Below are 25936 nucleotides of genomic sequence, written 5' to 3'. Positions count from 1 at the left end.
CAGTCCAAATACAAAATCTTTAGAAAACTCAGTAAACCATGAAGACAAGTTTTGCTTTCTGTTAAAAGTTTTAATGTAATTCTGAAATACATTTGATATGACAATTTTGTGATTATTATTTTTTGCCTCTTTTTGTAGCCATTTTATATTAAAGCTCAAAGCAAAAAATAACATGATTGTTGAACCTGGCAAGACAGTAGGCTCAACAATACATTTCAGGGAAAGGGACTGGGGCAGTGGTGGGCAACTCCATTCATGGAGATCTGTACAGGCTTTTGTTTCACCAGTGTTCAGGGCTTATTCTATTCCTTCTTCAATTTTATTGTAAATCATTATGTGCAAATAACCAAAAGTCTCTAATGCCTGCACTCACTGCAGCTCTCCAGGTCCGGAGTTGCCCATCCCTGGACTGAGGGTTCCCCACCCAGACCTTTTAGCATCCCTGTGGTTTGTTTGGACTGGTGGACAGACCTCTATGGTTTGGTGATGGACAGCAGTGTCGTAAACACGTCTATGCCACATGTTTCCTTGCCTTCCTTGAGTAAGTCCAGACCACTAAAATGACTCACTGCAATGCTGTGGTTCTCCAGCCCAATGTCACTCAGCAATGAGTCATGTCCTGGTCCCTCATCTCTTACATGTCTATAGGGCGGTGGAAGGGAGGGGAACATGTTGACAATTACTGTCTTTGTTATCCTCAAAACCTTCAAGGAGAAATCAAAGAAAAGTCCAAAAGGCTAAAATGTGTCAATGACATTTGACGGCACTATACTAAGGTTATTAGAATGATGCCTCCCTTCCAGTTAATGCATTAGAGATTCGTTAAAAACATACTGCAGAGAGTGGATGCTCTGACAGCCGTACAAGATATCAGAGAGGAGGAGGAGATTGAAAGTGGTCTTTCTGTGATACACATATCAACAGAGCTGAATGGTACAGTACTGCTGTGTGTTGCCTGAATGGAGAATTGCTATGACGATGCTATGACCTTTTTAGCCTATCTATTGCTATGATATGACTGCATCTTTGCCCTTGTTCCACACATACTGGGTGATCGATATCAAAATGACTGGTAACGACGTGGGCATTGTTGAAAAGAGACATGTAGCTATTCTAGTGTTCCTCAATGACAAGCACCTCTCCCGATAGGTATGGTCCATCTTTACATGTCTCTAGAGGATAGCTGGTTAGAAAGCCTATCCCATAAGTGGGAAACAATACAGCTTTTTCTGTTCATTTCATTAGCCTATTATGGACCCCTCCTGATCGCTTACGCATCTCTGGCGCACCTACTCTATGACCACATCTCCGTTGTATTGGACTAATCAAAATAAGCAGCAATGCCACTACTGTGAACTATCAGCTAATGTATTGAAATGAATGACATGTTTAGAAGCCAATGCAGATGACATTATTATGAAAACATATTCCAGTCACAGACACAGTATGGGACAGGTGCTCTTGTACAATAGCGGCAAGGGCTCGTCATGTCAACTAAAGTTTCAGAACATCTTGACCACTTGACTTCCATTCAAAGATGTACTGTTTTGATATAATTCTAAGGAATATCAACATTGACTTGTATAGTGATAGGAACGGCAACAAAATAGCACCAGGTTATGGAACTACACCTAACTTAAAACAGAAAACAGGTAGACATTTTGAGGGACAATAGCAGACATGACAAACAATACAGCAACAAAAATATAACATGAACAAAAGTGTTTCTGTCTTACAGTCACTCCCCATCAAATAACCATCAACAACCCCAATGTAAACAACATTCAACACTTCATCATTGACCACCTTTTGCCATTTTATTAACGGACAGCCCAAGTTAATTTGCATTTACGAACATTTAAAAATTCATATTGATGGGAGAAATATAACAGAGAAGGAAAAGTGCTGAAGAACGTCGGCCCCTGGCTCTTTATACAGACCCAAGATGCCATACATTCATGTCTGAGCCCCATGTCCGAAGGAATAGTCCTATGTTTGTCGCTACATAAGCAGAATGTGAAGAATGGAGAGAACACAAACGTACAGAGCACACTACATGGTGAGGTTTCTACAGACAACGGTGAAGAAGAGTACAAAATAAGGAGGGGCATCCTTTTTATTTATTTTTACACTTAAAGGCTGCTCAATAATATACATTACGGGAATTATACATTTTAACCAAAAACATTTCCTACTTGCCTGTTTTTTTTGTTGTTTTTTTCCAGTTTTCTTAGTGTGCTTTTTTTTGTGTTAAAAATACATATTTTCACATGAAAGGCTTATAGTACATGAAAAAGGATCACACTATAATACAACAGTTTAGAGATATGACTAATTCCACTTATATGAAGAAAGGCTTAAAACAAGAGGAGCCACACTTCACTGAAGGAAATATAACTGCAGTCATCTATTCTCGTAGGGGATCCGTTTTAAATACACCAAACCAAAGCCACCGATTAACAGAGGAATAAAGAGGGCTCAGCACCAGACTATTGGTGAGAAACAATGTACTTGTAGTCTTCCATTCATGTGCGTGTAGAACCACCTGTTCCAATGCCTATAGCTCTTTGAATTAAAATGGCAGCATTAGTTGTTCTGAGAGTATATGTGCATTTTGTAGGGTTTTGAGGTCAAACCCATTTAGGATAGATGCAAATAACGACATTTTCGGAAAAACCAACTGCCAACACCCAAACCTAGAAGTTATTATATTGACCTTTCTCATGGTGTGAAAAAACATAGGTAAAATATGTTTGCAATGATCGAGGTTGTTATAAACAATGTCTGTGTAACTTATTTAAAGCAAACTAAATAAACAATTGTAAACAACTAATAGAATTGGTTTATTCAATATATATATTTGGGAAGATATCTTTTCAGATCGATCTAAAAATGTTTTATCTTTTTGAAACAAACAAATCTAACATCTATATTTATGGAAAACTTTGAGGTCATGGGAAAAAACCTGCTGTAAAACTATCAAATCCAACTAGCTTATTTGCAAAATGGGTTCATTTTCGAATGAACTTCAAAATCAAAGTCGATATATCAACTACCAATAATAATAATCATCATAATAATGAACACAGGTCAACTCCATTATTAAATGGAATTCTTTATTAAATCATTCACGTCAAAGCAGGTGTTTGCACAAGGGCTTATATTTCAAATGATTTGTGGTCAAAAATAATTTCTAATGTAGACTACAGACTAAAAAACTAAGTGGCCAAAGGAGGTATCGACGGACTTAAAATACAAAATAAAACTTGAAGTGAGAGTTCAGACACTCTTCAATGACAGACAACTCAGTGAAATAAAAAATACTTTATAAACAATTATTTGCTAGGCAACTATTTCTTTACCTCTCTGAACAAAATACAAGCCCCACTGGATTTGAAGTGCCTGAGGTCTGTTTTCTTGCAAGGTGGATAAAGAGGTCCCACTTTTAACGGCAAGCTCTTTAGAATGTACTTACATCGGCGAGAGAAGAAAACTGCTTTCTCATTCCGTCTTGCAACGTCTCACTCATCAATATGATGAGCGACAATTCACAAACTCAAAAAATATATATTTTTCAGTTCTATAGGTTAAAAAAACTAAAATAAAAAACAAACAGAAAGACCATCCATCCCGGATATACTGCGAATGCAGAGAGACTGAACTGCACAGAGTTAAGTTAGTAGCACCTGCATAGGATCCTTCCTGGAACTCCACTGTGACCTCTGACCATTGGGGAAATGCTGGACTGAGGTGTCCGTGGAGGTGCCTGTAGGGGTCCCGACTGCAGCGTGTGGAGGGGGGCAGGCGCTATGAGGACCCACTCCCGCTGGCCTGGACCTCTGGACCCTCTGGGGAGAGGAGAGACAGGCCTGGTGAGTGATTGCCATTGGACTGTTGTTTTAAATTACATTCTTGGACTTTTTGAATGGGCCAGATGTAGCTTGAAAAAATAAGACAAAATCCAAGACAATTGACAACATCCAATGAAAAAGTACAAAAGTCCCATTCAAAGATGCCCAGATAACTTCCTTGGACCCCCAGATAACTTCTTTGGCACATCAGTGGGGGTGTCCAAGATCACTTACTTGGACTTTCAAATATGTTTGTTTGACAGTTAGGGGGCATGTCCAGGCGACCTTTTTGATCCCCGAGATCACTTTTATGGACCATCGATAGGGGTCTCCCAGATCACTTCCTTGGAACAACAAATAACACTTTTGGACAATCATTTTGTCCAGATATCATCAATTCACTTTTTGAATAAATCACAGTAAGAGGTGTGGTGGAAATTGTTTTGTTTGGGCTTTTCTATAAACCAATTTCTGTGTTCATGCAAGTGACTGATTGAACGAATTTGGCAGTAAGCCGAGAAACTTGTTTAGAGAAAGGGCTATCTCAGTTTCAAGGTCTCAGCTTAGAGAGAAGAAGCCTCGCTTTCCAGTGGGGGTCTGCGAGGAAATCGGTGGCGCATTTTATGAAGCGCGAAGGAAATTCCCGTCTGACCTAAAGATGACGAGACCCACCCAGACCAGACCCTTACTGTGAGCTGCCCAGGAGGAGACACATCATCGGCCAACAATTGAGGGATGGCAACTGATTTCAGTAAGTGAATTTAAAATGTATAAAAGTGAGAGAGAAAAATGAATGAAATCAAGGCGAGAAACCCATAAAAAGGTACCCATAATCTTGTAGAGAGAAGACTATTCACTAGTTTTATGAGAAGACTAGAGTGAGGGCTAACAATATCATGGAATGCCCCGCTGACAGCTGTCTGTAGGCATTTATAAGAAACGTCTACCGCCACTACGAAATAGCAAGGTATTATTGAATACAGGGTGTTATTTATATGTATAGCAAGTAGCGACAAGAGAACCATTGAAGATACATATGGTGCATAGCAAGTAACGACAAGAGAATCTTTGAAGATGTACATGGGGTGTGTTTGGGAATAGTAATAAGTGAATATGGATGTAAAAGTGTGATTCTGAGATATGACATATTAAGCTGACTGAAAATTGGCTGATTGAAATGTGGATAATACATGGACTTAAATTATTACTATTAAGACTGGAATAAGGATCATAAGATTGAAATGTGGATATCAAGCTGATTGAAATTTGCATAACAAGATTGAGATTGAAATATAGCTATAAATTATTGAGTGAATGAGAGCTGTCAGGGGACTAGCTCATGTGTGAAAGAGGTGAATGAATGCCCCAACCAGTTTTTTGATCTGTAACGTTATCTAGGGTTCTGTCCACCACCGCTGTTGGATCTACAGGTAGAGGATAACATGTCTCATAAATCTCATAGGTAACATGTCGCAGTAGTGACGAGGATAACATAATAACATGTCTCATTAGATAACATGTCTCATTAGTAACGAAGATAACATGTTATCCTTGTTACTAATGAGACATGTCTGAGGATAACATGACCCATCCGTGGAGTTTGATGGTATAATGTTATTATGTGTGTGGAGATATGAAAGGAGAGTGTTATTCCCGAATAAGCTGTTAAATAGGACACTAGTGAATATTTAAACCCCTGTATGAATATAACACTAGTGTAGAGGAGGAACTTGTGATGTAACAAATGTATAATGGGTTATTAGAGATAAAGTAACATAATATTTGTTTAATGGGTTACTAGAGATCTGATGAAGTAACAATAGAAAAAATAATAATATATAACTTGCACACCCACACCTAGACGTACATAAGTGGTGTAAAAAGTATTCTGCGAAATGTTCAGAGTGGTCCCTTTATGGCTCATTTGAGTTATGATAAGGTTAAAGCATTGTACGGGACTTGACTTACCCCTAACAACAACAAAAAAAACTATAAATAGAACTAATGTAAAAAAAAATCTGATTCCTCTTGTTGATCGTTGTCTGCAGCCGACGCTGATCATAGTGTCAACCCCTAACATGAATATGGAAATCAACGTACAATGACATTTTTATTATCGTCAGTAAAATAAATCCATGTATCTTTTAAAGGACATGATTGAACATGATTTTCTGTTAACTTCTTGTCAATATGGGGGCGCTGTTTCCACTTTGTAAAAAATCGTGCCCAAATTAAACTGCCTCGTACTCTATTCTAGATCGTACAATATGCATATTATTATTACTATTGGATAGAAAACACTCAAGTTTCTAAAACTGTTTGAATTATATCTGTGAGTAAAACAGAACTCATTTTGCAGCAAACTTCCAGATTGGAAGTGAAAAATCTGAAAACGATGCTCTGTTCCAGGGCCTGCCTATTCAATTGCCTTATATTTATGGATTTGCATGCACTGCATACGCCTTCCACTAGATGTCAACAGGCAGTGGAAGGTGGAATGGGGTGTCTAGCTTGATCTGAGGCCGAACAAGAGCTCTTGGAATGACGTGTCCAGAATTTCCTTTCTCTACCTAGGCGCGGGAAGTACCTCCATGTTGTCTTATGATAAGCGTTCGGTATACACGGCTAATATCTCCGGCTTTGTTTTTATTTGATACATATTAGAAAAACATCATAAAGTAGGTTTTTTCAACCGAGTTTCATCAGTTTATTCAAAGTTTAATGGGACTTTTGGAGTTTCCCGTTCTCTGCGTTGAGAGAAATTGGGAACGTCATCAGCATTGGCTAGCCTTGTGGAGCGAATTCGACAGGAGAGAAGGACATTCTAAAACCAAACAACGATTTATTCTGGACAAAGGACTCCTTGTACAAGATTCTGATGGAAGCTCAGCAAAAGTAAGAACAATTTATGATGTTATTTCGTATTTCTGTGGAAAATTTTATTTCTATTATCTGCCGTTTTTGGCGGGCGCTGTCTCGCTATAACGTAAGCTGTTTGTTATCGTAAAGTTATTTTAAAAAATCTAACACGGCGGTTGCATTAAGAACCAGTGTATCTTTCATTTGCTATCCAACATGTATTTTTTAGTAAAGTTTATGATGAGTTCTTTGGTCAGATTAGGTGAGTGTCCAAAATATCTCCTGACATTCTGGGGAATCGATGCTACATTTTCACAATGTATAACCAAGGGTTGCAGCTCTAAATATGCAAATTTTCGAACAAAACATAAGTGTATTGTATAACCTGATGTTATAAGACTGTCATCTGATGAAGTTGTCCAAGGTTAGTGATTAATTTTATATCTTTTGCTGGTTTTTGCGATCGCTACCTTTTGCTGCTAATAAATGCATTTGTGTGTTTGGCTATTGTGGTAAGCTAATATAATGCTATATTGTGTTTTTGCTGTAAAACACTTTTAAAAAAATCGGAAATATTGGCTGGATTCACAAGATGTTTATCTTTCATTTGCTGTACACCATGTATTTTTCATAAATGTTTTATGATGAGTATTTAGGTATTTCACGTTGCTCTCTGTAATTATTCTGGCTGCTTTGGTGATATTTTTGATGGTAGCTGCAACGTAAAACTATGATTTATACCTCAAATATGCACATTTTCGAACAAAACATAAATTTATTGTATAACATGTTATAAGACTGTCATCTGATGAAGTTGTTTCTTGGTTAGTGACTAATTATATCTCTATTTGTTCGGTTTTGTGATAGCTACCTATGCGGTAGAAAAATGGTGAAAATATGCGGTTGAGTCTTTTGCTATTGTGGTTAGCTAATAGAAATACATAGTGTTTTCGCTGTAAAACATTTTAAAAATCGGAAATGATGGCTGGATTCACAAGATGTTTATCTTTCATTTGCTGTATTGGACTTGTGATTTCATGAAAATTATATTATATGATATCCCTGTCGTGTTAGGCTAGGCTATGCTAGTCAGCTTTTTTGATGAGGATGCTCTTTTTTCTTTTCTTTTTTGTTTATTTTTGATTTAACAGGCAGTGTTGTTTATTTGGACGCATGAATCACGATGTGACTCATGTATCCAAAAGAGGAAATTACCAGTCCCCTAGGGCCCTTAAGTAAATATACAAATTGATGTATTGATGCCTTCACATTCGTGCCTGTAATATGAAAAAAAAAATGTTGGTAATGGTTGACAGTTACTCCAAATGGATTGAATTTTCCCCCACATCAAGGGATGTGTATTGCTGTTGTCGTTTTATTTTATTTCTTTTTTTTTGTCTTGCTTCAATAAAAGAATCTCTCCAGATTGGGTCTGCTGGATGGTCGGGATTTCTCCCTAAGGATTAGCCCTCAACTCCCTGACCTGTAACTCTGCAGTGAGATCACCAAGATGATAGGGGTGAATAAACCAATTTGGATTTTTAAAAATGGTTTCAACTGTGTGTTGTTATTCTCTTTGACATTTGTTTTAGAAATCTGTATTAAGAATCAGCTAGTAGTAATAATTTGTCATACAGTTAATAATTTGTCTGGATTTCCTGATTCAGAAATAGCCTAAACTAAACTGTTGTTCTGGTCTGTCCTCTCGAGGTTATGGCGAAGGTGACCACAGATGGTGTCTAGATACATGGAAGGGATAATTTGACCAAGAACAGAGTGAACCTCACCCCCCCCCCCCTAATGGTGAAAATGGCATTCAATATGGTCCTTCACCACTACCTTGAGACCTGAGTCTGAGCCAGCAACCTGTAAACAGCATCCAGATGAAGCTATCAACAAGAGTCCACATGGAGTGAGCATGGAGAGAGATCCCGTGCAAACTTGCTGGTGTACTGGTAGGAAAATGGACAAGACATAATGGACTGTAAAGGACTGTGGTGAGAAACATTATCAAGGGCTGTCCACTTTGAACATGTCCTGTTAAAAGGACGAACTGAAACACTTTCTGAAAAAGAACATGAAGAAACACCAATCTGTCATTACCACAAGTGATGAGAAAAGTTCATGCTAGAAATATAAGATGAATATACTGTATGTCAATGTACATTCTGCCAGTATCAGTGTGTGCTAAGTTGAGGGTCTTAAATTAAAGCGATAGAACCAACGTGAAGCAATAAGTACTGTCATTCTAAATTTGGGTTGGATTCTTTATCAATAGTTATAATTATGATTTGGAAAGGCTTCTAGAGACAGAGCTATGCCCTTAAATTGCGAGGAGAGCCACTAGATTGTAGCTTGTGCTAACTTTGCCCCAATCTCATTCTTATCAAGGTTGATGTGAAACTGTTATAATAACATGTGTTCTCTCGCTTCCCTGTGAAAGTCAATATGCATGTGCCCTAGACCAAATTTGGGAGATCTCTAGAGTCGTAGAGAAAATTGGCATTGCTAAAATAATTGTGTAATTGGGCTCTGCAAAACAGAGGCTATTGACTATCTTTTGTTAACATGCTGTAAGACGATCTGTGCCTCTCTGGCTGGTAAGATTTCAGCAGCTATCATGTTTTACGCTCCTCCAGAGGATGGTGAAACTAATGAACTGACAACTCTGGAAGAGCTCCCATTCCCCCTGTAGATGAGTAATGATTGAAGGTTGTTTTCGTTTAACAAGTTGAGGGTAAGGTCATCTAAACCCTTAACCTGTTTCCATTATGTAAACACTGAGCTGATGAGCCAGGACCAACCTTTGAAGGGTTTAGCAGAATTGTTAAACAGGGTTTTATATTTTGATTAAGTCGATGTCCCAGGGACAGTTAGAAAAACATGGGTCAATCCAACCCGATTGTGGTAAGAGATATGGAAATAATGATTAACATTGAGATATTTTTTCACCTCTGAATCTACAGCTCCCGTGATTATAACCTTTTGATAGTAGATTTGAGCTTGATGGATTCTGTCAAAATGTAACATGTTTCATGTTAAACTGTAGTTAGTTTGTATCCTGTTTAGTGAATGATTACTGTGAATATTAATGGAGTTTAGGCCATGAAACTGTGTGTATGCTAATTTAGAAATGCTGACCTAATCAGACAAGAGGAAATTGCCTAGGATCAGGCCCAGAACAGAAGATGGACGGGGTGTGATTCTGACATCTAGCTAAACAGAGAGAGCACCATGGACATTCCACAGGGGAGCCAGAGGGAAACTCATTGAGGTCATAAAATGTATTGCTGGGGAGGTGACACCTACAAGAGGGGGGAAGAGTATAAAATGTGTTGTGAACTTTCTAAATGCATGCACTCAGCTGACTGTATCTTTGGTATTAAACACTTGAAACTTCTCGAGCTTTGTCTCAATTCCTTATTGCAAAGAAGTTGCAAAAGCATTTTTCTTTTTAACCTGTTTGGGCTGCAGGGGCAGTATTGAGTAGCCGGATAAAAGGTGCCCATTTCAAACGGCCTCGTACTCAATTCTTGCTCGTACAATATGCATATTATTATTACTATTGGATAGAAAACACTCTCTAGTTTCTAAAACCGTTTGAATTATATCTGTGAGTAAAACAGAACTCATTTTGCAGCAAACCTCCCTGACAGGAAGTGGAAAATCTGAAATCGATGCTCTGTTCTAGGGCCTGCCTATAAATGTCCTTGATATATATCAGTATACATGCACTTCATACGTCTTCCACTAGATGTCGACAGGCAGTGAGAGAAGAAATGGAGTGTATAACTTGATCTGGGGTCGAATAAAAGCTCTTTGTATGACGTGTCACCAGTTTCCTGTTTTCTGGAGAGCGCGTGAAGGGACCTGGTTTTGCCTTCTGTACAGCTGTCGTTATAGACGACTAATATCTCCGGCTTTGATTTTATTTGATACATGTGACAATATCATCGTAAAGTATGTTTTTTCAATATAGTTTTATTAGATTATTGAAATTTTTTCGGGACGTTAGGCGTGTTGCTTTGTCTGCGTATGTTCAGGAAGGAGAGCTTTGCGCCACTTTGCTAGCTTTCCGTGCTAATTGACTGGAAAAGAGGACATTCTAAATCCAAACAACGATTGTTCTGGACAAAGGACCCCTTGTACAACATTCTGATGGAAGATCAGCAAAAGTAGGACCCATTTTATGATGTTATTTCATATATCTGTCGTACATGTGAACTAGTAGTTTGCGGCCAGGTTTTGGGCACGCTCTCGCCATAACTTAAACTGCATATCGTAATGAAGTTATTTTTTAGAATTCTAACACGGCGATTGCATTAAGAACTAGTGTATCTATCATTTCCTATACAACATGTATTTTTTAGTTATGTTTATGAATAGTTATTTGGTCAGAATGTGAATGTCAGAAAAATATCCGGACGTTGTGGGAAAAAGATGCTACGTTAGCACAATGTATAACCACTGATTTCAGCTCTAAATATGCACATTTTCGAACAAAACATAAGTGTATGTATAACCTGATGTTATAGGACTGTCATCTGATGAAGCTTATCAAGGTTAGTCAAAAATTATATATCTTTTGCTGGTTTGTTACGATCGCTAACTTTTGCTGCTGGGGAATGGCTTGTGTTTCTGGCTATTGTGGTAAGCTAATATAATGCTATATTGTGTTTTCGCTGTAAAACACTTAAGAAATCAGAAATATTGGCTGGAATCACAAGATGCCTGTCTTTCATTTGCTGTACACCATGTATTTTTCAGAAATGTTTTATGATGAGTATTTAGGTATTTGACATTGGTGTCTGTAATTACTCTGGCTGCTTCGGTGCCATTTCTGACGGTAGCTGTGATGGTAGCTGCAATGTAAAACTGATTTATAGCTCAAATATGCACATTTTTCGAACAAAACATAGATTTATTGAATAACATGTTATAAGATTGTCATCTGATGAAGTTGTTTCTTGGTTAGTTTGGTTGGTTCTTGGTTAGTTAGGTTGGTTTTGTGCATGCTACCTGTGCTGTGAAAAATGTCTGTCCTTTTTTGTATTTGGTGGTGAGCTAACAAATATACGTGGTGTTTTCGCTGTAAAACATTTTAAAAATCGGACATGTTGGCTGGATTCACAAGATGTTTATCTTTCAAATGCTGTATTGGACTTGTTAATGTGTGAAAGTTAAATATTTCTAAAAAATATATTTTGAATTTCGCGCCCTGCACTTGAGCTGGCTGTTGTCATATTGTGCCCGGCTTCGGGCTTGCAGCCAGAAGAAGTTAACAAGCTTTATTAGGATTTATTATAATGATGTAGTTAATAGAAGTATAACCTTTATTATGATTTATTATGATGTAATTTCATAGAACCTTTTGATAGAAGCTTAAATCTAATGCTTACATTAAAATGTAATGATTTTTATCACACAAGTGATAAGAGGATGGAATGTGATGGAAATTTAATGTTTGTGCTTTTCTATTTATCAATTTCTAAATCCCACTATACCCTCCGATGAACCATCAAACAGGCAAAGCGTCAATACAGGACTAAGATTGAATCCTACTACCCCGGCTCCGACTCTCGTCGGATGTAGCAGGGTTTGAAAACTATTACAGACTACAAAGGGAAGCACAGCCGCAAGCTGCCCAGTGACACGAGCCTACCAGACGAGCTCAATTACTTCTATGAGCGCTTCGAGGCAAGCAACACTGAAGCATGCGTGAGAGCACCAGCTGTTCCGGATGACTGCGTGATAATGCTCTCCATAGCCGATGTAAGACCTTTAAACAGGTCACCATTCACAAGGCTAAAGGGCCAGACGGATTACCAGGACATGCACTCCGAACTGGCAAGTGTCTTCACTGACATCTTCAACCTGTCCCTGACCGAGTCTGTAATACCAACATGTTTCAAGCAGATCACCATAGACCCTGTGCCCAAGAACACTAAGGTAACCTGCCTAAATGACTACCGACCTGTAGCACTCACGTCTGTAGCCATGAAGTGCTTTGAAAGGCTGGTCATGGGTCACATCAACACCATTATCCCAGAAACCCTAGACCCACTCCAATTTGCATACTGCCTCAAGAGATCCACAGATGATGCAATCTCTATTGCACACACTGCCCTTTCCCACCTGGACAAAAGGCACTCCTATGTGAGAATGCTAGTTATTGACTACAGCTCAGCTTTCAACACCATAGTACCCTCAAAGCTCATCACTAAGCTAAGGACCCTGGGACTAAACATCTCCCTCTGCAACTCGATCCTGGACTTCCTGACGGGCCGCCGCCAGCTGGTAAGAGTAGGTAACAACACATCTGCCAAGCTGATCCTCAATACGGGAGCCCCTCAGGGGTGGGTGCTCAGTCCCCTCCTATACTCCCTGCTCACCCATGACTGCATAGCCAAGCACGACTCCAACACCATCATTAAGTTTGCCAACGACACAGCCTATAGGGAGGTCAGAGACCTGGTAGTGTGGTGCAAGGATAACAACCTCTCCCACAACGTGATCAAGACAAAGGAGATGATCGTGGATTCCAGGAAAAGGAGGACTGAGCACTCCCCCATTCTCATCGATAGGGCTGTAGTGGAGCAGGTGGAGAGCTTCAAGTTCCTTAGTGTCCACATCACCAACAAACTATCATGGTCCAAACACACCAAGACAGCCGTGAAGAGGGCACGACAACGCCTATTCCCCCTCAAGAGCCTGAAAGGATTTGGCATGGGTCGTCAGATCCTCAAAAAGTTCTACAACTACACCATCCTGACTGGTTGCATCACCACCTGGTATGACAACTGCTCGGTCTGACAGCAAGGCACTACAGAGGGTAGTGTGTGTGGCCCAGTACATCACTGGGGCCAAGCATCCTGCCATCCAGGACCTCTATACCAGGCGGTGTCAGAAAAAGGCCCTAAAAATTGCCAAAGACTCCATCCACCCTAGTCATAGACTGCTCTCTGTGCTACCGCACGGCAAGTGGTACAGGAGCGCCAAGTCTTGGTCCAAAAGGGTTCTTAACAGCTTCTACTCCCAAGCCATAAGACTCCTGAACAGCTAATAAAAATGGCTACCCAGACTATTTGCATTGACCTCCCCCCTCACCCCCATTTTTACACTGCTGCTACGCTCTGTTTATTATCTATGCATAGTCACTTTACCTACATGTACATGTTACCTCAATTAACTCGACTAACCTGTGCCCCCGCACATACTCTGTACCAGTAGCCCCTGTATATAGCCTCGTTACAGTTATTTTATTGTTGCTCTTTAATTATTTGTTATTTTTCTATTTTCTTGTCTTTTTTTACTTCAGTTGATTTTAGTAAATACTTAACACTTATTTTTCTTAAAACTGCACTGTTGGTTAAGGGCTTGTAAGTAAGCATTTCACTGTAAGGTCTGTTGTATTTGGCGCATGTGACAAATAACATTTGATTTGATTTTGAACATTGTTTAGAGAAAGGGATATCTCAGTTTCAAGGTCTCAGCTTAGAGAGAAGAAGCCTCGTGATGTATTGGACAGTCAAATGCATGACCCAGTATTGGTCGTCACATGACTTAAGCAAACATTAATTATGAATAAGCTAAATCATGCAAATATAAGTATGGAAGGGAACTAACGGGACTGCCCCGTTAGAGCTCCCTGACAGGCGTTCAAGTTTGATAGAACCTCTCCAGCGCGCTGACAAACAATGATTAATTTAAGATTGACTTTGAGTGTCCCTGTGTAAGAATGTTCACGACAGAGGTCTTCAGATCCGTTTGGGGTGATTCGATCAGTTAGGGTAACAGTTAGACTAAAAGGGATCTATAGTTTACCTGTGATGTTGGCAGTGGGTGTGAGCGATTCGTCCTCATCACTATCCTCCTCGTTAGACTGGGGGTGAGGGATGTGACTGTCTGGAATGGGGACCCGGGGCTCTGGCTCCTGGTCTGAGCGGCTCCGCAGTGCCAGGATACGGTGATGCAGCGCTGCGTACAGCTGACCCGTGTCCTTAGAGCTCGCCTGGAACAGACACATAACTAACACATCAGTACTATGCAGAATGTCCTGGCAGTGTTAGATATACTCAACTAATCTATTACCATGTAATTATAGTGTAATTACTAGGGATGGGCAAAATATTTTACTATTCAAATAATATGACATTTTGTTTGATATCTGGGAATTCAGAAATTCAAAGATTAAAAAAATATATATATTTTTATCTTGGACCTTTCTGAATGACGCAAATGCACATGGCAGAAGTAAACAGCGGATATCTGCTTTTCTCCAAAAGTTTGGCTTGCAGCAACAGAGATAAGAAGTATGATTTTCACCACGATAGTACTTATTCTGTTACAAAAAGGTTCTGGTTAGTGTTTTGCATTGATCTATGTCAGATATTGTGGAAACTCTATTAGGCGAGCGCCTGTGATAGCTACTTGAAGTGGGGAAAATAGCATACCTATGTCAGGGCAGCCTGGAGGGATAAATGCGCAGCAGTAGCTCAAAGTACCATTCAAAATACAACATTCAAAAGTTTGTTTTATTAAATTAAGAATTTCAAATGTCATGGTATATCCTTGTAGATAAAAATGTCAAATGGATAAATTTATTTAGACAAAGCATTTTCATTGTTAAAATAGGTTAACAATTTTTTTCTCCTAAGATGAACACTCAAGTAATCGCACACTAACGTCCGTTCGCATATTGGGATATTCCAATAACCGTGCGCATCCTTAGTAATTACTATGTAATAAGTAATGTCGTCTTACTCGTACCGATATGAGGAAGACCTTGACCCCCTGGTCCTCAGTGTCCATGGCTGTGATGCGGACGCTCTTCTCGCTGGCTTTGTCCGTCTGCATTTGGGGCCACAGCTTGGTGTTGAGGATCAGACGCAAACTGCCCTGGGTCCTCATCACTACAGGGCCAGAACAGCACAAATTCAGGTCATACACAATGCATATAATAACCAATGTAATACATTCAAACAGGATTGCGTTTTGACATGATTGATTCAAGTGTTATGCCACTGCAATGACTGTACCTAGCCTGGACTGTAACGATCCCTCCTCCGTGGAGGCCATATCATTGAGCCTCAGTAGTCCTCTGCCTCTCTCCACCCAAGATTGGGATGCTTTGTCAAAAACAAACAACTTGCATTGGACCTGAGAAGAAGAAAAAAAAAAACATTCCATTGTCAGATGAGTGATCATGGACGATTTCAGCCTATTTCCAACCCTGTCTGAGGTGACATGTAAACACAAAACTACTGTGGGTAACCTTACATCAACAATTGCTAAATGTCCTGGTGAAGTAAATTGAACGTTACTATAAATACACTAAAATTGAAGAACAAACAACTAGAGCTTGTGCATACCTGTAGTACATTACTCTCCGACTCCTCTCCAGTTCTGACCTCTACCTTCTCTAACAAGCACTTCTTGGCTGTGGCTTTGGTGTAGGCTGCTGCCGACTCCTCCAAAGACTCTGTCACATTGGTATCTGCAAAGAGAACCACAAACCCATTTGAAAATGAACAGCAAACAAGGAGGACACTTTGGACACCTGAAAATAAGCCTGTGTCTCCTTTCTTGGATTGCCATTATTATATGGGCTTAGTAACATGAATTACATATTTTTTAATATGCAGTATGTTATTTTCTCTGCCCACCTTTGTCAGGGCTGCTGTCCAGTGAGGGTGGCTCACATGGCGGGGTGGCAGGGGGATCTCTGCTGCTCTCTGCTGACTGCTCACATTTCAGCGGACTCTGCAAAACAACAATGTAATACAACATGCTTTAACACAACTTTGTGGATCCTGTCTTTAGTTGGCAGGGGAACAAACGATAGAAAAACTACAGAGATAACAGATGAGTAGATTAGCCTCACAAAACAACACGTCTCACCAGGACACGATCCGACATGTTCTGTCCAAACACAAACTTAGCACCGTCGTCGGTGTTGTTCTCAGCCTCCTGTAAGCTGGGTGGAAAACATACAGCGGAAAGGATGTTATATTAATAAGATTAAAAAATTGTGATAAAGTATTAGCCTAATAAAAGTGATAACTGATCATATCCATTGGAGCCAGAATCCAAGAGAGACTAACCCGGGAGTGCTTCTGTACTGTAGGAAATAATTGGTTTCCCCTGATTCTGCTGACAGACAGACTTTCTTTTCACTGCTTCCCTCAACCTAGACGAATGGGGGGAAAAAAGGTAATGATCAGACAAATAATAACAAAAAGAACATAAAACTCACGTAATAAAGCATGCAAGGCCACAAGAGACTGCTATATTTAAACAATAAGGCCCGAGGAAGTGTGGTTTGCGACCAATATACCGCGGCTAAGGGCTGTTCTTATGTGCGACGCAACGTGGAGTGCCTGAATACAGCCCTTATATTGGCCATATGCCACAAACCCCTGAGGTGTCTTATTGCTATTATAAACTGTTTACCAACGTAATTAGAGCAGTAAAAATACATGTTTTGTCATACCCATGGTATAAGGTCTGATATACCACGGCTGTCAGCCAAATCAGCATTCAGGGCCAGAACTACCCAGTTCATCATTTGATTTACCCACACCTCAATGGGGTGTTGTTAGGTATGAGGCAAAGCCCAGAGCATCTTTCAAATGTATTCCATATGACATGCACTTTAGTTAACTATTCAAGTCACCTTGGCTCTGTCTTTGATATTCTGACCAAATACAAATGTGGATTCCACAGGAGGATCTGTTCTCTCTCCATTCCTGCTCTCATCGCTCTCGCTTTTCTTCTCCTTGAAAGATGAGAGCAGCGAGACACATTCATGGAAATTCCATGCTGAATGTCCAAGAATAAAACATTCCTTGTGTCCTGTTGTGTTCTTTGTTGTTTTTAGAAGCTTGATAACTATGTAGGTTATTATATGCCACTGTGGAGCCCTTCCAATCAGGAAACATGTAGCTAGCGTGGCACCCTTTGACCTCTCAGCTTACCTGTGACTTGGCCATATTGTCTGTGGAGCCATCACAGTTCTCTGTGTTGTTCTGGGTTACTGGCAGACCCTCGGACGATCTGTTCACTCCATTCGTACCACTGTTCAAACCTATGAGGACCACAAGAGGAGAGTCAGGGAAATTCCAGAAATGGCTAGATTTCTTTCCCCTTCAGATGTTTTGTCCAAGCACATTGAGAAGAAAGAAAGCTGGAGGAGAATGGCCATCGCAGAACAGAACGAAGTAGCAGAGCTGTTTGTCTGAGAGGATCTGAAGACTTTGAGGTTAAGCTTTCCTCAGTGTACTTACCGGTCAGGGTTAGTGATTTGCTAGGCGGAGGGGCCTGCAGTACTGCGGGTCGTAGTACGCTGCGCTGCTGCTCCTTGGGCTTCTGGCTCGGGACACCTGCAACACATTATACTTGGCCTAAATATAAGGCTCTGGACAGACCAATGCCAGACAAACAAGGGCCATCTTCTTTCCAACTTATTGTGATGTTTTGTACATTGCTTTTGTGACTGAGCCTGTGTGCTGAAACCACCGAAACACATTTCATATTTCACTCAATGGACAATAAAGCCTCTCTGAAATTGACAGGAGAGAGCAGCCACCTGCACGAGGAGCCTGTCCATGGATCAGGGTGGGAGGCTTCAAGCGAAATCCAACCGTCTTCTCCTCTGTTGACATCAGAGAAAGATGGAGAAAGAGAGGGAATATGAGATGGAAGTTAGGCCAGAACTTTGATTAAGGAGAAAAAGCAAACCATTCTTGTTTAGATTCTTCAAGGGTCGTTATCCTTATCATGCAAATACCAAGTAAATTGAAAAGGAGATCTTAAGACAACTATTCATGAACTCACCAGGTTCTGAATCTGAATTATTTCCTGTCGGGGACTGACAGAAACTGGATGGCATGAACACATTGTTCTTAGAAACTGCAACAGACAATGAGAAATAACATGAGTACAGACCATTTCTCTACACACTAACAAAATAATATTTTAATGAAACAAAACGTACAATTACCTGAATGTGCGGGTGGGAACTGTGTTAGTGATGATGTTCTTTCTCTCTTGGCCGGGGGACAGTAACTACTCTCATCTTTATCAGAGTCTGGAGGAGATAGAATCAGCAAAGATTAGCAAAGTAACTACAATACAGTAACATAAGATAGACATGTCAATTTTCCAAAGAACCATAACCTGCTAGGTTATCCTCCTCCTCCTTACCTTCTCCATCCTCAGCACTGGACCCTTCTGCTGATCTCTGTTATGGGTATGACAGAAAAAGAGAGAGATAGAGGAAGAAACAGACAGTCAGACACAGGAAACTGAGTGAATTATCCAGCCAGTGTGAAGTCAAGTCTGACACAGTGTGCAGTCACACTGTTTAAATTTTCAGCAGAGGTGTGAAAAGAGTGTCTCACCTTCTGTGCTTTATCTTCCTGGAACACAAACACAGGTGGGGCTGTGGCAGGCTTCTCTGCAAGAGAAATCAGATGTCACTGTTGAAGATAAGCTTTTGCCCGAAGATGTGCGAAATTGTAAAGGGAAAATCCACTCAAAATCTAAAATCTAGTCGAAGGTCCCCCGGTACAAGTTGAAAAAAATGAAAGGAAGTATACAGTGCCAGTCAAAAGTTTGGACACACCTACTCATTCAAAGGTTTTCGTTATTTTTTTACTATTTTCTACATTGTAGAATAATAGTGAAGACATAAAAACAATGAAATAACACATGGAATCATGTAGTAACCAAAAGTGATAAACAAATCAAAATATATTTTATATTTGAGATTCTTCAAAGTAGCCACCCTTTGCCTTGATGAAATCTTTGCACACGCTTGGCATTCTCTCAACCAGCTTCACCTGGAATGAATTTCCCAACAGTCTTGAAGGAGTTCCCACATATGCTGAGCACTTGTTGGCTGCTTTTCCTTCACTTTCCGGTTCAACTCATACCAAACCATCTCAATTGGGTTGAGGTCGGGTGATTGTGGAGGCCAGGTAATCTGATGCAGCATTCCATCACTCTCCTTCTTGGTTAAATAGCCCTTACACAGCCTGGAGGTGTGGTTGGTCCTTCTGTTGAAAAACAAATGAGAGTCCCACTAAGCACAAACCAGATGGGATGGCGTATCGTTGCAGAATGCTGTGGTAGCCATGCTGGTCACCTACTCTGCGTCTCACAAAGACACAGCGGTTGGAACCAAGAATCTCAAATTTGGACTCACCAAACCAAAGGACAGATTTCCACCGGTCTAAAGTCCATTGCTTGTGTTTCTTGGCCCAAGCAAGTCTCTTCTTCTTATTGGCATCCTTTAGTAGTGGTTTCTTTGCAGCAATTCGACCATGAAGGCCTGATTCATGCAGTGTCGTCTAAACAGTTGATGTTGAGTTGTGTCTGTTACTTGCTCTCTGTGAAGTATTTATTTGGGCTGCAATCTGAGGCTGGGTACTCTAATGAACGTATCCTCTGCAGCAGAGGTAACTCTGTGTCTTCCGTTCCTGTTGCGGTCCTCATGAGAGCCAGTTTCATCATAACGCTTGATGGTTTTTGACATTTTCCAAATGGACTGACCTTCATGTCTTAAAGTAATGATGGACTGTTGTTTCTCTTCACTTATTTGAGCTGTTCTTGCCATAATATGGACTTGGTCTTTTACCAAATTAGGGCTATCCTCTGTATACCACCCTACCTTGTCACAATAAAACTGGATTGGCTCAAACGCATTAAGGAAAGACATTACACAAATTAACTTTTAACAAGGCACACCTGTTAATTGAAATTCATTCCAGGTGACTACCTCATGAAGCTGGTTAAGAGAATGCCAAGAGTGTGCAAAGCTGTCATCAAGGCAAAGTTTGGCTACTTTTTAGAATCTTAAATATATTACGATTTGTTTAACACTTTTATGGTTACTACATGATTCCATGTGTGTTATTTCATAGTAAAAATAAAGAAAAACCCTTGCATGAGTAGGTGTCCAAACGTTTGACTGGTACTGTATATGGAGACTGTTTAGTGCCAAAAATACATATAAAAAACATTATAATAAAAAATGGGGTTTCCTGTTTATCATCTCTCGCAAACATCTGTTCCATTTAGTGAATCTGTTATTCAATGCTTTTGTATGGGCTAATAGCAGTAAGACCAAACTACATTTTTCATCAAATATTTTTTTCTTTTGATACTTCAAGAGGTCTTAAAATTCTATATCAAATAGCTAAATGATCCGTGGTATGACCTTCTTAAAACAATTCCATATAGCTTCGTAGAACCCCTACCCCAGGCATAAACAAGGCGTACACTGTAACGGATTAACCTTTATGATGGCGTCTCTTGACATTGTCCATAAAACCCCTCTAATTCTATTCAGGAGCCTTCTCTGTACTCCTAAATTACAAATATTACCAATTAGGCTTGGGCGGTATACCGGGGTATTTAGAAAAAGACACAGAATGTTTTTTCAATACCATCAAAATGATTTCCTTGGAAGATTTTTTAATCCATTTGAATATTTGTAGCTACTTTTTAAAATAATTTGCAGTCAATGTTTGTAATACGTTAGGAGATAAAGAACATTGCGTTCTTCATTTCACCTGTCACATTATTAAAAGGCTTACGGTAGTCCCCAGTCATGTGTCATGTGGTGTTTGTTTACAAGCACACAATGACGAAAGACTGGAGCCTTGTAAGTCACTCACTAGTGATCTACAATATACATACACAAAAGTATGTGGACAGCCTTCAAATTAGTGGATTTGGCAACACCCGTTGCTGACAAGTGTATAAAAATCGAGTACACATCCATGCAATATCCATAAACAATCGCCTTAATGAAGAGCTCAGTGACTTTCAACATGGCACCGTCATAGGATGCCAACAATTTCTGCCCTGCTATAACTTCCCCGGTCAACTTTAAGTGCTGTTATCGCGAAGTGAAAACATCTAGGAGCAACAACAGCTCAGCCGCAAAGTGGTAGGCCACACAACTCTCCCTACTCAGTTCCAAACTGCCCCTGAAAGCAACGTCAGCACAAGAACTGTTTAACGGGAGCTTCATGAAATGGGTTTCCATTGCCGAGCAGCCGCACACAAGTTTAAGATTACCTTGCTCAATGCCGAGCTTAGGCTGGAGTGGTGTAAAGCTCGCCGCCATTGGACTCTGGAGCAGTGGAAACACGTTCTCTGGAGTGATGAATCACGCGTCATCATCTGGCATTCCGACGGACGAATCTGGGATTGACAGATGCCATGAGAACGCTACCTGACCCAATGCATAGTGCCAACTGTAAAGTTTGGTGGAGGAGGAATAATGGAACGGGGCTGTTTCTCATGGTTCATGGATCGGGCTATTTCTAGTGAAGGGAAATCCTAACTCTACAGCATACAACATTCTAAATGAATCTGTGCTTCCAACTTTGTAGCAACAAAGCATGACAATGCCCCCGTTTACGAAGCGAGTTCCATACAGAAATGGTTTGTTGAGATCGGTGTGGAGAACTTGACTGGCCTGCACAAAGCCCTGACCTCAACTCCATCGAACACCTTTGGGATGAATTAGAACGCTGATTGCGAGCCAGGCCTAAACACCAAGCATCAGTGCCCGATTTCACTAATGCTCGTGGCTGAATGGAAGCAAGTCCCCGCAGCAATGTTCCAACATTTGGTGGAAAGCCATCCCAGAAGAGTGGAGGCTGTTACAGAAGGAAAGAGGTGACCAACTCCATATTAATGCCCATGATTTTGGAATGAGATGTTCGACGAGCAGGTGTCCACATACTTTTGGTCATGTAGTGTAATTACAGTATGCAATTCACAACTAAATGTTTGCCAGTTAGATATCTTATAACTATTGAGTTAACTGTCTAAAATGTGCTGAATGCTCTGCAGTTGTGCATTTGGTTCGCTAATACTTGTATAGTTTAGGTCAGAAACTGTTCGCAATGCGCTCTTTAGCATTTAGACAGGATTCTCTATGGGATTTTACATGTACTTGTTAGCATTGCTAACCTTCAGATTACAAAGTATCAGTGGGGTTTGAAAACAGTGCCGGTATTACCGAATATCCCAGTATGGCACAACGTCGGTATGAAGGTATGACAATATGGATACCACCCAAGCCTAAATTAAATTATACAGAGCTGACAAAGACCCGCAGGTTAGGACAAGGTGAAAAAGTAACAGGTTTTGTTGAAATGTGCACTTGCTTCACCTCCCCCAGAACACCACTAACCTCAGGGCTCAGGCATCCCAGTCAGTGTAAATAGACTCCCCTGTCACTGTCAGTACCCACTCAGCTTTGATAGTACCCCAGCCAGGACCAAGTAAATCTTCTCCCCAGGCTATAACTAGAACTCTCTAGTCATGAGACTTCCCTGAATAAGAGGCTCTAGCCACTAACCCCAGTCCAGCTGGAATAGCCTGCTACCTGCCACAGCTGAGGGAGACGTGCCAGTTGTGATCGGGTAGGATGAGTGGAGGACTGCCAGCCCCAGCAGATGGATTTGAAGGATGATATCAACCCTAGAATGACTCCCTGCTGCTAAAATTTGCCCTTGACTATTTTTAGGGTAAGCCACGTGGATGGGATCTGATTGCGAGGATGTGTGTATGACTTTATATAATTTGACCGCCTACGGGTGCTTCGCATTTTTAGGGATCCGGGTCAACATGATGAAACTACACTGGGGTTGACCCAATAAATCAGGCAATAAATATATAGAAACAAAACTAAAGGAGCTATGGTGAAGGTGATATGGCCATGAGAGGAGAAAAATTCAGAACGAAAGGGCGGCAAAGACATGACCTGTTTTAGAAGGCTGGGCAGGCAAATGTGCTAGCTACTGACACTGAACAGTAAAAGCAGATATAAAAAATATATTTTCAATATATAGACCTAGTAGCTTGAAGGTTTATGTGGTCAGTCATCCCCAGCTGAGGCACAAGGCTTTGTGATGACTTAGCATTGCTCATGTGCCCTCGAGGTGTGAAAGACATGCATAAATGCTTGCCAGAGATGGTGGATTCACACTGAAAAGTATTTGACTTCTGAATTAATACAGTGTTTTACTGATGCCTCCAACCACACCACTGCTATTCTCTGTGATACGGCAATGAAACATTACCCCTTTTTATAAAAACCTAAAGGAAAATAAATGGATTTGCCTTGTCAAAAAATAAGCTCTATGGCACTTATACTATCAAATTAAGGAAGTGGATCAAAGACTGCACTTCCATGATTTAATCTAAATTTGAAACAATGCCGAGTTACACTCGATATAGCCTACACACTAGTCTATACTTGTTTGAAATGTAGTCTATAGCCTTTCTGACTAGGCTAGTTCTTTCAGTCTCTTAACATTGACAGAGGAATGTCTGTTAAGTTAAAGTAAAGGCTACAATGCAACTCAATCTACTTCATGTAGCCTATAGCCTTAGTTCTTTATCATGAGAGAGTAGCTGGCCTAAAAATAAGTGAGGTGACGCTTGCTTATTAATTACATCACCAGAACTCAGGTGGTGGACTAAATAAAAGTCCACAATTTTGCAACCAAACTACTTTCAATGAGGCAAAAAGGATTTGGAAGGGGAAAAAATTACAAAGATCCACCTCGTACCAAAACAGTGTCTCATTAAAGGTAGATTGAGTGCAAACTGGTTGTTTCTGGGTCCCTTACCTACTCAGCATAGATCCCCTCATCCATCTCCCCTAACCTTTGTCCTCAACAATGCTGGAAATTAATGATGTGTGATAGGCAGGAACGTCTCCTATGACCTCACGCATCGTAAGTAACAGCGGACGAAATGAGAAACGAATCCAGGACACAGAAGAGAAGCTAGAGGGGTTTTACGTTGAAACGGAATTGGGGTTCTAGTGTCTTTCAATGGAGCAGCTGTCAAACAGACAAACTCCAAGACCCCTCTACAGTGACATTCTGGAGGGGGAAAAAACACACACAAAAGAGTGTCTACAGGCATTAATCTCATTAGTCTTCTATTCACATAACGTCTAAGCATCTTACTTTTGGGATAGCTGCACGACTTCAAATGTTCATTAAATCTCACACATTTGAATGAACAATTGAATGAATCAGCATACACTGAAGACAAGTTATCACAGCAAGTCATTGTTATTTTTGGTGGTGAAATCAGAAAAAGAAGTCCAGAGTCAAGAGCCAGTTGAAGGTTTGAACTTTCGGCAGCTGTGCCTTAGCTCTATGTACAGCTCAGTAGATGGCACATTTCCGTGATAGCTACTGTTCAATACTGGCAATGCTCAATAAGATATCTTTCTGTATTGACATCATTCTACGTATATAAAATTGGATTGATTTGAAACTGTATAAAAGTAATTCATTCAAATGCATCTAGCTAAGTACTTTGCAAATCCTGTTACGCAACTAGGCTATCTAGGTTTCTGGTACAGTATAGCTATGCATTGAACTCGAAACATTGTAGGCTGTACCTCAATGGGATAGACACCTGTAACATGGAGCAATGACAAGAACCAGTTGTCTGAAAACAGCACGGCCATGCAAAAAAAAAACTAGCCAAGCTGGGTGGGACATGTGAACTGTTTTTTAACGATAACTACCTAATTTAGGCGTTTTGACCATAGACGGCATACTGTAGATAGCTACATGGTGATAGTGGGAGGTTTAAAAAGGCTATTCGATAAGAGCAAAATTCCACCCGGTGTTTTTCCCATGTAACCCAGACGGAGCCCTAAATATCTATTGTTTGTGCTTCCATGTGCATGATTTCTAAAATTGGAACACACATAGATATACAAAATGCAGTTAAATCGGAAGGTATAGTTCGCTCGCTACAGATGTGATATTTTCACGTCTGACAACTGCCCCTCCCCCGGTTGTGTTACACGGTCCGGCCTGCCGCCCCCACGTAAAATATAGCAAAGGCCGGGACTCTTAACGTATGCTGTTTAGTCAAACCGCTGCCACCACATCGAGCTGCAGGCAAAACGGAGCATTCCCTGCACATCTGCTGACAGTCCCGTCGCTGTCTGAACTACATGCACTCACTGTGGTGATTCATTAGATTTGTTTATCTTTCCCAACGAGCAGTTCCTTACCTTCGTTTGCCAGGTCCGCCATTTTACTTCCTCACTGACACCCACAATACTCCGCGGTAGACATGCGTGTATGGCTGGGCTAACAAAATGTTACCACCACTAGAGGGAGTCATGTCACAATGTAAGCATAATGAAACATAATGAAACATCACAT

The 25936-nt window shown here is 40.4% G+C and overlaps 1 protein-coding gene across 1 annotated transcript; it reads right to left on the bottom strand.

Annotated features, from left to right (window-relative positions):
• Positions 1-1795: 1795 nt before the first annotated feature.
• On the bottom strand, positions 1796-25813 carry LOC120054737 (ran-binding protein 3-like). Its single transcript, XM_039002301.1, has 16 exons — positions 25783-25813; positions 19112-19167; positions 18915-18951; positions 18712-18798; positions 18546-18620; positions 18298-18363; positions 17996-18091; positions 17687-17796; positions 16814-16899; positions 16611-16686; positions 16376-16472; positions 16082-16206; positions 15749-15869; positions 15480-15622; positions 14535-14721; positions 1796-3848 (listed from the first exon to the last, which is right to left on the bottom strand). Exons 1-16 carry the CDS (start codon positions 25802-25804, stop codon positions 3808-3810), a joined length of 1425 nt encoding a protein of 474 aa, XP_038858229.1. The 5' UTR covers positions 25805-25813; the 3' UTR covers positions 1796-3807.
• Positions 25814-25936: the final 123 nt, after the last annotated feature.

Source organism: Salvelinus namaycush, chromosome 10 (assembly GCF_016432855.1).
Source record: "Salvelinus namaycush isolate Seneca chromosome 10, SaNama_1.0, whole genome shotgun sequence".
Taxonomy (NCBI): domain Eukaryota; kingdom Metazoa; phylum Chordata; class Actinopteri; order Salmoniformes; family Salmonidae; genus Salvelinus; species Salvelinus namaycush.
Note: the sequence above shows the minus strand (reverse complement) of the source record. Positions and strands in the feature narration are given on the sequence as shown.

What these genes read in the sequence shown, in the direction of transcription:
- LOC120054737 (XM_039002301.1), bottom strand. Translation starts at nt 25,804, where the DNA reads ATGGCGGACCTGGCAAACGAAG. An exon ending in GTTCCCACCCGCACATTCAG is followed by an intron (nt 18,621 to 18,711) that starts GTAATTGTACGT and finishes TGTCTGTTGCAG; the next exon opens with TTTCTAAGAACAATGTGTTC. An exon ending in CGGAGAGTAATGTACTACAG is followed by an intron (nt 15,870 to 16,081) that starts GTATGCACAAGC and finishes TCTTCTTCTCAG; the next exon opens with GTCCAATGCAAGTTGTTTGT.